This window comes from Daucus carota, chromosome 3 (genome assembly GCF_001625215.2).
Source record: "Daucus carota subsp. sativus chromosome 3, DH1 v3.0, whole genome shotgun sequence".
Classification (NCBI taxonomy): Eukaryota; Viridiplantae; Streptophyta; class Magnoliopsida; order Apiales; family Apiaceae; genus Daucus; species Daucus carota.
Genome location: NC_030383.2, coordinates 63,107,828 through 63,118,891, shown reverse-complemented (window position 1 = coordinate 63,118,891; position 11,064 = coordinate 63,107,828). Strand labels below are relative to the sequence as shown.

General features: G+C 34.8%; 2 protein-coding genes across 2 annotated transcripts; both read right to left on the bottom strand.

The window, feature by feature from the left end:
- Nucleotides 1–3,594: 3,594 nt before the first annotated feature.
- On the bottom strand, nt 3,595–6,661 carry LOC108212946 (receptor-like protein 37). Its single transcript, XM_017384659.2, has 2 exons — nt 4,960–6,661; nt 3,595–4,867 (listed from the first exon to the last, which is right to left on the bottom strand). Exons 1-2 carry the CDS (start codon nt 6,659–6,661, stop codon nt 3,717–3,719), a joined length of 2,853 nt encoding a protein of 950 aa, XP_017240148.2. The 3' UTR covers nt 3,595–3,716.
- A 985-nt stretch (nt 6,662–7,646) lies between these two features.
- LOC108212945 (receptor-like protein 52) lies at nt 7,647–10,416 on the bottom strand. Its single transcript, XM_017384658.2, has 2 exons — nt 9,078–10,416; nt 7,647–8,833 (listed from the first exon to the last, which is right to left on the bottom strand). Exons 1-2 carry the CDS (start codon nt 10,414–10,416, stop codon nt 7,647–7,649), a joined length of 2,526 nt encoding a protein of 841 aa, XP_017240147.2.
- Nucleotides 10,417–11,064: the final 648 nt, after the last annotated feature.

The following is an 11,064-nucleotide window of genomic DNA, read 5'->3' as shown; positions in this document are numbered from 1 at the left end:
TCCATTGCATATATATACACACACATACATAACTCAATGCAACTATTCACAATGATAATTAATATCATTATGAAAATTATTACTTGGATGATCCTGCTAGAGTTTATCATGATCGGATGTATAGCTGGTCATGACGAGATTGCAAAGACTCTATCCTTATTGTATGAAAATAAGGATAGAAAATGTGTACGCACAATGGAGGAGTTGATCCTTATTGTTTCACTATATGTATGAGCAACTGTAAAGGCACCATAGCTGCATCAGACGATGCGCATGTGTGGCCTTCGTCTTGTGCTCAATCAACGTGTTCCAAACTTATCGATTCTGGAGAGTAAGTTAAATCTATTGAAATTATGTTTATTTCCGCTTACTTTTGTCTTAATAATATAAGTGAAAGTTAAATTACTTTACTTATTTTACACTTGTTTTACACCCTTTAAAGCTGATCAGGATCATTATTTTGTTTTTAATTTTTGTCTAAGAATATGGCATAAATGAAAATATATATAATTTTGCAGTTTCACATTAAGAATGATAACCTATTGAGGCATATTTTATTTAATTCTGGCAGATATAAATAAGTTGGAAAAATATGTTATCAATGATTATGTTAAAAAAATTCTCATTTCCAAAATTAACAGATCTTATATATTTAATTTTGTGTTGTATTCTTTCCTTTCAAATAATTAAGCGCAGTTAAGTGAAGTAAATCATATTCTATGAATAAGTACGTTTTGTATTAATTTTGTTTACACGATCTTCTGTGTTTTTAATAAGCATAAAAGATAAGAAAGAAGGTACCGAGCGACCAAAGAAAACAAGGTGATGTAATATTTAAAAGATTTTGATGGATCAAAAGATGATTTTGCTCGTGACAATTTATGGATTTTATTTTCGGATTCGGTATGTTTATTCTCTCAATTTTATAGTTTTTCAAAATATCTCCGTCTCTTTGAAAAGGTACGCTTCTTTCATCTTCTTTTGATTATATTGTTATGATCCAAAATAAATGCTTGTTATGTGTTCTTTGCTTGTTCTTTATGTTTTGTATAACTTATGAATTACGATAACATATCTATATCATAGAAATCATTTTATGCTTTTCCTCTTCTAATTTTAAGGTGTATAGAATTTTGAGTTGATTGAAATCATGGATTCGTATCTGTTTTAGAATTTTGTTTGATTAGTTTTGTAGATCAAGTCGAGTTATGTATCCATTTTTCCCCCTTTTTCTGACATGTTTTATCTTAGCCGGATTTGTGATGGTTGACCGGAATATCGATTTGAAATTAGGTCTGTTATAGATTCTCGATATAGATTTTCGATAGGTATTCTTGATTGTATGTGTTTGTTAAGTGTGTGATTTGATCTTCTAGATTAATCTTTTTAGTTTTTTAACATGTTTTTAGGTGCATGTTATATTGTTGAGTGTTTCGATATCAATTTATTTTGAATTATGGCGTTGCTTTTATATATTATATTTGTTTGTATATTTATGTGCAAATTTTTTAAAATGCAAGTATTCAATTTTTTCGGTTAATTTTGGAAAGGAATATATCTTGATAAATATTCTTTATGAATATTTAATAACATTTATGATGGTCTTTATTTATCTTCTTAAGGTTTAAATTTTAAATTTTATGAATTCATAATTTATCATGATTGTTTGATTTTTAGGCAATAATTGAATTTTAATTTGGACTGACTTTAATTACGGGATCTCTCTTATTGGCTGTTCATTATTTATCTTTATTAATTTTAATTGTATTAGTTACGTTTTAAATTGTGATTGAATAAATATTCTTTATGAATATTTAGTACCATTTATGGGGGTCATTATTGATGACATTTTATGCCTTTAATGGCTTTTAGTGCCATTTTTATGGCTTATTTTACCATTTTGATGGTCATTGCATTTAATATATTTAATTACGTGTTAAACTCAATTTTTATTCTTCAGTTAAATTATTAAATTTTAATGTGTCTAACCAAAGGATTTTCCTTTGGTTCTACATATTATATATATATATATATATATATATATATATATATAGACTTACTCCAGTGAGAACTTCTTAAAATGAGAACCGTGAGAACTTCCTTAATTTATCATATTTTGGCTAATCTAAACATCAAACTAGTGGGTACCCAATATAAAATATATATATAAAACTAGTCTCTTCCTAGCTAGTCAAAAAAAAAATTTCAAAAAAAAAAATTCAAAAAAAAAATTCAGAAAAAAAGTCCACTGCCACGTCATCAGTGATTTTTTTTATTTTTTTTTCGGCTAGCTAGGTGGAGACCTTAATGATATACATTTTTTGTGAAGATGCCCCTGGCGGGGCCCTTCAAATTAATGAGATTTTGATAAATTACAAAAGTTCTCGCGGTTCTCATTTTAAGAAAGTTCTCATTTGAGCAAGTGCCTATATATATATATATATATATATATATATATATATATATATATATATATATTTCCTCTCTATTTTTTTTATATATAAACTCTTTTGTTTTTGTTTTTATTAGATTTTCTTGTATATTAATTTATATTTTGTTTGATTGTTTTTTCTCAGGATACTGTGGAAGCGAGCTGTATGGGTATTCTTTTCTCATTCATTTAAATTTTATTGTCTAAACGTCCGGAGTTATGATTGCATGGCTTTCGGTTAGATAATAAACTTTCTTGAAAGAAAGAAATCTCGGTTGCGGTTTATTGTATTTCGATACAATTCATCTACGATTATGTAGACCATACAAAAAAAAAAAAATAAGCATAAAAGATAAAATTAAAAGTAATCAGATAAAATTGATCGTCATTATAAATAATGAAAAGCGATCGCTAAAATTAACTTTCTCACTTTCTCACCCATTTGTACTATAATTCTTTTGGCCCAACCATGAAAAAATTGACCAGAACATTCGCCCGATTGTTCTGTCAAGTCTAAAACATGGAATGATGTAAAAATCAGGGAGGAATTTCATCATCGAAAGTTTACCTTACTATTTGGTACTTGCTCTCTAGTACAGTTTCCCTGAAACCATCCGTCTTGCATAATGAAATGTTATGTAACACAAATTAAAGTTTCGACCTCCTAAAGATAGCTTTCAAGAGTATGAAATCAGCTTCCACGAACCTCAGAATGGTTAGCTTTCAGGTGACTATCCATGGTGTGCACGATTCACACCCCTGCCATACTTTGAAAGACGATTTTCATGCACTTATGGTTCAAGTCGTGTTCTTAATAAATATCATTCACCGTGTTTTTCTTTTGATAATGGCATCTCCAAAACTCGACTTGATACAAAGTTGATTTAGTGTGTAGTATGTTTTTTTCCTTTTGCATTAACATTGAACGAAATATGTAGCTCTGAGACGAGTAAATCAGTATCAGGCAGGGGCGGATCTAGCCCACAAATGTTAGGGGGCACGAAGCAAATTTTCGGAAAATACCTATATATTTTTAAATTCTTTGGGGGCACTTTTATAATTTTGTAAACTTTATAATGGTGAAAAAATGTAAAAAGAAAATTTAGGGGGGACACGTGTCCCCGCGTGCCTCTTCCTAGATCCGCCCCTGGTATCAGGCCCGAACTAGAACTAGTGCTGACATTAGCATTTCAAATATTATATGACACCACACATTAATGTTCCCGACATACCACTGGTCTAGTAAACATTCTTTTCAAGTTGCTCATCTTAATCAAACAGTACTCTACGTGATTCTTCTGATCAACTTTTGCTGCAGTTGTTCGATGTATCTCAAAAACCACCAAGGCTTTCCAGTTGTGAGAAAAATGTAACCTGAAGACAATCCACATACTAATCCGATAACATATCCCATTAGGACTACTTTCCATTGGAATTTATTATCTGCACCATCTTCATCATATCCGACTTCTTGTGGTGGTGACTCTTCGTGTGCACATTTCTCTGTTAAAGGAGATCCACACAAGGCAAGATTACCTAGGTAAGAATCATTAGTGAACGTGCTCAGTTGTCCTTTTTGGGGAATTTTTCCGGTGAGATGGTTATATGAGAGGTTCAGGACCTCTAGAAATGTCAAACCAATTAACGGGTATGGGATAGCCCCTGTGAATTGATTTGAAGACAAATCCAGAGATTGGAGTGCTTTCATATTTCCGAGCTGTGATGGGATAGGTCCGGTAAGACTATTATGAGATAAGTTGAGCAATGCAAGCCATTTAAGTTCTCCGATAACCTTTGGGACTTCTCCTTGAAATTTGTTGCATGACAGATCAATGGCTGTGTAAATATGAAGAATCTTGCTCACTTGGTACTCAGTCCCTTTCACAGTTAACGAGATAGATGCTTGATAGTAGTAATAAAATGGTGCTGTGAAATTATGATAATCATACCCCTTATCAACCGGCTTCATATTTTTGAAATATTGAATTGGCAAATAGCCTGTGAAGTCATTGTTTGAGAGATCCATGATGCGCAACTTGGGAAAGGGATCTGTTGTGCTTCTTAAACTTACTGTACCATAAAGTCTATTCGACCGCAAGACAAGGAGTTCTAGCTCTGCAAGAGTAAATAGCCATGAGGGAAATGTACCACTTATTTTGTTGTTTTCTATATCAAGAACTTTTAACTGCTTGCAGTTAGCAAAAGATTGAGGCAACACTCCGTCAAAGTAATTGTTGTACATGTTCAGATATGTCAGCTGACATCCCTCGGAGAAGGTTGGCATTCTTCCTTGAAATTGATTATTACCAAGATCAATAGAAAGCAGTTTATCAGCAAGATTTCGCAAACAATTTGGAAGTGTGCCACTTAATCCATTATTTGACAGAACAAGAACCCGAAGGGATGTGGCGTTGCAAATTGTTGTGGGAATCATACCTGGTATAAACAGAGGAGCTTCAGTCAATATTCACTAATCTGATTACCTGCATAGTTGTAGACAAAAAGGAAAAATAAGGAAAAGAACAGACCTGTAAAATGGTTTCCACTTAAATTGATGCATTCCAAAATTGGGTGAACATCAAATTCCTTGGGAATGTTTCCAGACAAGTTGTTGTCGGAAAAATCAATGGAATATAAGGATGTAGAAGTTTTCCAGAAGTCACTTGGGATATTGCCGGAAAACTTATTATCTTTCAGGTTAAGAAACCCTAGTTTAGTGAGATTAGAAATGGTCTTTGGAAGCGGTCCAGTGAGTTGATTAGAATCAAGACTTGGTACTCTCAGTAGTTTCAAGTTTCCTATGTCAGGTGGGATATTGCCAGTAAGATTATTGGAATCAAGATATAATCGGTCAAGGTTTGTCAAGAGCCCCAGCTCAAAAGGAATAGTGGAATTGAGATAATTAGACCCGAGGTGAAGGTATCGTAGCTCCCTGAGTAGACTTATAGAAGAAGGAATACTTCCTTCAAATGAATTAGAAAACAATGAAAGTATTTTCAGATCATGAAGCATGTTTACATCACTGGGAATAAAACCTGAAAAGTCATTGTCTGCTAGGTCAAGTACTCTTAAATTCGGAAGCTTCAATATATTTGGTGGAAAGGGTCCCTGAAAAGAGTTGTACTCGAGATGGAGCAACTCAAGTCTATGAAGCATCCGTATATCATCTGAAATAGAACCTGAAAAATTGTTTCTTGATAGGTCAAGAACTTTTAATTTGGAAAGCTTGAATATATTTGGTGGAAAAGGCCCCTCAAAAAAATTCCGACTAAGATCAAGGTATTCCAGATCACTAAGCATCCTTATATCACCTGGAACAGAACCTGAAAAAATATTCCCTGATAAGGACAGATTTATTAGTTTGGAAAATTTGAAAAAAATTGGTGGGAAGGGCCCCTCAAAAGAATTGTGACCCAGATAAAGGGATTCAAGATCACCAAGCATCCCTATATCATCCGGAATAGAACCTGAAAAATGATTACTTGATAGGGAGAGATATCTTAATTTGGAAAGCTTGAATATGCTTGGTGGAAATGGCCCATCGAGAGAATTGTGATGAAGAGAAAGGACTTCCAGATTATGCAGATTGTTAACTAATGACTCAGGAAATAATTGATATGTTAGGTTACAAAAATTGGATGTAACGCCTGGGAATTTTGCCCCAAGTTTATTGAAACTAAGGTCGAGGTTGGTCAGAAAAGGCATGGAGAAAGAACTAGACCAGTCTGAAGCTTCCAAGTGATTAACTGACAGGTCTAAGGTGCGCAATCTCTGAAGATGCCAAATTTGGTTTGGAATGATACCATTGAGCTTGTTAAAGCTAAAATCAAGATGCTGAAGCTGCGTGAACTTTTCAATGGCAGGTAGTATTGGACCTGTGAAGTTGTTGCCACTAATGTCAAGACTATTAAGATTTGGAAATGAAGTGAAACTGAAATTGGCAAGCGTTCCACTAAGTTGTTTTTGTGAAAGGTTTATTTCTGAGACTGAACCTGCAGAGTTACAGATAATGCCAGTCCAGTTACACAAATTATTGAGATTGACGGGTGACCAAGAATTTAGGGAAGAGGATGGTGGTAGACTGTTCTTCCATTTTAACAGAGCTTCTCCTTCTCTTGTCGTAGATACTGTTGTGAGGGTAGATGGAAGCAATAGTAGAAAGAAAACAAGCACAATGAGGTGATAATTAGGCTTTGGGAAGTGCAACATGTTTCCTGTCACATTGTACATCTCATAGTGCAAGGCACACTTCTATTTATGTGCTAAATTTTCTTAGGAATTGGAGTGGCAAGAGACCTGTTCTTCCAAATCACTGCCGATGGAATTAGTGCTCTTCGATGGCAAGAAACTGAAAATAAAAGGTATAGTGGAAAATGATATGTTCCACCGGATTTTTGTTGAAAAAAACTTTAATTTCTAATATGGAGGACCAACTCACAAAACAAGTCTTCACACTTCAAGAAAACTATGCATTAACTTCTATTTTTTCAATTCATTTCCAGGTAGCCAAGACTCAGACCCTTGCTCATAAACTGCTGAGCTGTGTATTAAGTTGGTCAGTGGATTTTTTTCCCGGAGACTATATCCTTTAGCTATCAACAAACTTCTCTTAGTAAATAACATTTTTGTGTATTTGGAGATTGGCATGCACAGGAGTCATAGTTAAGCAGAGGAGTCAACAATATTATTGATTTTCATATGGTAGCTATGATTAAATTAAATTCTAGTAAGTTACTTGTTCAACCAAAAAAAACAATGAAATTTCAAAGTTCTAGATCCGTCACTGTTGTTAGTGTGTTGCTAAGAAAGTGGAAATCAGTACCTTCCACTATCATTTACATTGTAGACGGAAGACGTGTTAGTTACTACAAACAAGTGATCATTAAGTGCTGTGAACGACATTTATGTGAAGTTGTAGGTCTCTGGAATTTGGGAGGCACCGCGTGCTTTCTGCATATAACTTGCAGGTTCCAATTGTATCAATTAACGTCATTTCTGCAGATCGGTTCCTGCCTGTCATGCTTAAGTTAACATAATTGTATTCACTCCTACAGAAACATGGCATGTAGTTTTAATAAACAGTGAAACAAGACTAAATTTGTTATGAGAACCAGACTACTCTGCAATTGGCATAAAATAATATAATAATGAACTACATATATGTGCATAATAGTCTACTAATTCAGAAATCAGGTTATCCCAAGACAACATTTTATCAAGTTGTGCTTCTTGATCGAATAATTTTCTTCATGTGTGTCCTCATCAACTTCTGTTGCAGTTCTTCGACGTATCTCACAAACCACCAAGGCTTTCCCATGGTGAAAACAATGTACCCAAAAGATAATCCGCATATCAATCCACATGCATACCCTATCAGGATCACCTCCCAACTGAGTTCATCATTAGCATCATCTTCATCACCATTTAGGATTTCTTGTGTTGGTGGCAACGTGTGCCTACATTTCTTTGTTAAAGGAAGTCCGCATAAGGCCGGGTTACCCAAGTATGAATCGTTGCCAAAAGTACTGAACTGTCCTTTTTGAGGGATTTCTCCAGTAAGATGGTTTTCTGAAAGGTTCAAGGCCCCAATAAATGTCAAAGTAGTTAACTGCTCAGGTATAGCACCTGTCAATTGGTTTGATGACAAATCTAAAGACTGGAGTGCTTCCATATTCCCCAACAATGACGGGATAGGCCCTGTAAGACTATTATGAGATAGATTTAGCAACGCAAGCGATCTAAGCTCTCCAGTGACCTCTGGAATTTCCCCTTGAAATTTGTTGCGCGACAGATCAATGGCTGTGTAAATATAAAGGATTTGTTTCACTTCATACTCTGTCCCTTTTACACTTAGTGAGACTGATGCTTGGTAAAAGTACTCGAAATTCTCTTTTGTAATGACATAATCATATCCCTTATTACTCGGCCTCATATTATAAAAATACTGAATAGGCAAATGGCCAGTGAATTCATTGTTAGAGAGATCCACAATTCGCAACTTAAGGAAGGGACGTGTTGTATTACCTATACTTACTTCACCGTGAAGTCTATTTGATCGCAACACAAGGACTTCTAGCTGTGCAAGAGTACTTAGCCATGACGGAAATATACCTCCAATGTGGTTGTTTCCCATATTAAGAATTTTTAAGTCCTTGCAGTTTGATAAAGCTTGGGGCAGCGTTCCTTCAAAGTGATTGCTTTCCGTGTTTAAAACTGCTAGGTGACAGCTCTTGGTGAAGGTTGCTGGTATTGTCCCTTGAAGCTGATTATTACCAAGAACCATGGTATGCAGATTATCAGCAAGCTTTCCCAGACAACGTGGAAGTGCACCGCTTAATCCATTGTCCGAGAGATCAAGAATCTCAAGGGATGTGACATTGCAAATAGTTGCAGGAATCTCACCTGTTAAAATGTAGAAACTTTAGTCAATTTCTAACCGATTCATTAGCGTTCAAATAAAGTACTCCCTCTGTTTTGAAATACATGTAGTTTGATTTTTTGACACGACCATATAATAATTCAAAAATATAATACTTTAAAAATAATTATCTTAATAATAAGGTCAAAGGACTTGGAAACGTGTGCCAAAAAGTCAAACGAAGTATATTTCAAAGTGGAGGGAGTAAAATAAGGTGAAAAAGTATACCTGTAAGATGGTTTCCGCTCAGATTAATGAAAGTAAGATTCAGATTAGCATCAAATCCCTGAATGCTTCCTGACAAATTGTTGTTCCTGGAGTCGATGTATAATAACGATTTATATTTTTTCCAGAAGTCACTAGGAATATTTCCAGAAAATCTGTTATTAGGTAGACCAAGAAACTCTAGATTACTGAGATTAGAAATGGAGTTTGCAACCGATCCAGTCAAATGATTAGACCCGAGGAGAAGCCGAGTCAGTAGCTTCAGGTTTCCGATTTCAGATGGAATATCTCCGGTCAGATTATTGGAAAAAAGAATTATATAGTTGAGCTTAGTCAAGAGGCCGAGCTCAGAAGGAATTTTGCCAGTAAGACTATTGACATTGAGATATAATTCGCTGAGATTAGTCAAAAGCCCGATTTCACGAGGAATACAGGAATTTAAATAATTATATCCGATATCTAGTAATTGAAGCTTCCTAAGTAGACCAATAGATGAAGGTATGCTTCCTTCGAATGAATTAAAAAATAAGCTGAGATATTCAAGATCACGAAGCAATCCTATATTCCGGGGAATAGAACCTGAAAAGTTATTTCTTGATAGGTCAAGAAATCGTAATTTGGAAAGAGGAAATATACTTGGTGGAAACGGCCCCTCAATAGAATTATTACGAATAGAGAAGGATTCAAGATGTATCAGTTTGTCAAATAATGATTCTTGCGCGAGATCGCCTGTTATGAAGTTATGTGAAAGATCAAGATATGTCAGGCTCTGACAACTGGATATAAATCCTGGAAATTTGGAGGCAAGATTATTTGATCTGAGATAAAGTTTAGTCAAGGAAGGAATGGGCGAAAACTCGGACCAATTTGGAGATTCCAGGAGATTATATGACAGGTCTAAGGCGCGCAACCTCTGAAGATGACTAACCTGATATGGTATAGAACCATTGAGAAAATTAAAGCTAAAATCGACGTATTGAAGCTCAGTTGAATTTCCAATATCTGATGGAATTGGACCAGTGAAGTTGTTACGGCTGATGGTAAAAGTTTTTAGACTTGGTAACAAATTGAAGCGGAACTCAGCAAGCGTTCCTTGGAGTTGTTTTTCCGAAAGGTTGATTTCAGATACTGAGGCCTCGGAGTTGCAGGTAATGCCAGTCCAGTTACAAAGATTGTTGAGATTGGCTGAGGACCAAGATTCGAAGAACGAGGACGGGGATAGGCTGTTCTTCCAGTTCACTAGAGCTTCTCCTTCTTCTCTTGTCGCGGGGATCGATGGAAATAGCAGGAGAAAAAATACAACAGATAGAAGGTGATAACAGGGGTTTTTAAAGTATGTCATGCTTGCACTTAACATGAAAATTGATGCTAGATACTGCGTTTAAACTACAATGCACACTTCTGTTTATAGGCTCTGTTCTAAAAATCGCTGATTAATCACGATTAATCACCGATTAATCTCTGTTGCGTAGTTCGCCGAACTGATTAAATCTCCGATTAATCACCGATCAATTCAATTAATCCCCGATTAATCCTTGTTCCGTGACTTTACCGATTAAGTCCGATTCCCGCTTTTTACAACACTGTTTATAGGAGAATAATTTAAGAATATTAAAAAGTTTTTAATATGACGTAAATGAAAATCTTGGGTCAGCATGACCAGATTTCTCAGATTTCTTGCAGGAACTTCAGAGTCTATCTACACAAACTCAAAGCCAGATTTGGTCTTAAGGATTAGACAAGTTATAGACCGGAAATGATGTTTAATCATTTGGATTAGTTGACCTTAATCATACAGCTCCCCTTTGATCTGTTTTCTTAGCAAATCTAGTTATTAAAACAACCGACTGTATGAAACAACTTAACATAAGATTATAAGTACATTGACTGAAATCTAATAATTCAATTATTATTACTATAGTTATTCCAGTTAGTTGGTCAATTGACCATTGATCAAATAGTAGAATAATAAGTTTGTTTAACTGTTATG

Excerpts from the sequence above, each read along its gene's own strand:
- LOC108212946 (XM_017384659.2), bottom strand. The coding sequence starts at position 6,661 with ATGTACAATGTGACAGGAAACATGTTGCACTTCCCAAAGCCTAATTAT. Across the intron at positions 4,868-4,959 it reads AAGTGGAAACCATTTTACAG|GTATGATTCCCACAACAATT; the intron begins GTCTGTTCTTTT and ends TGTTTATACCAG.
- LOC108212945 (XM_017384658.2), bottom strand. The coding sequence starts at position 10,416 with ATGACATACTTTAAAAACCCCTGTTATCACCTTCTATCTGTTGTATTT. Across the intron at positions 8,834-9,077 it reads GAGCGGAAACCATCTTACAG|GTGAGATTCCTGCAACTATT; the intron begins GTATACTTTTTC and ends ACATTTTAACAG.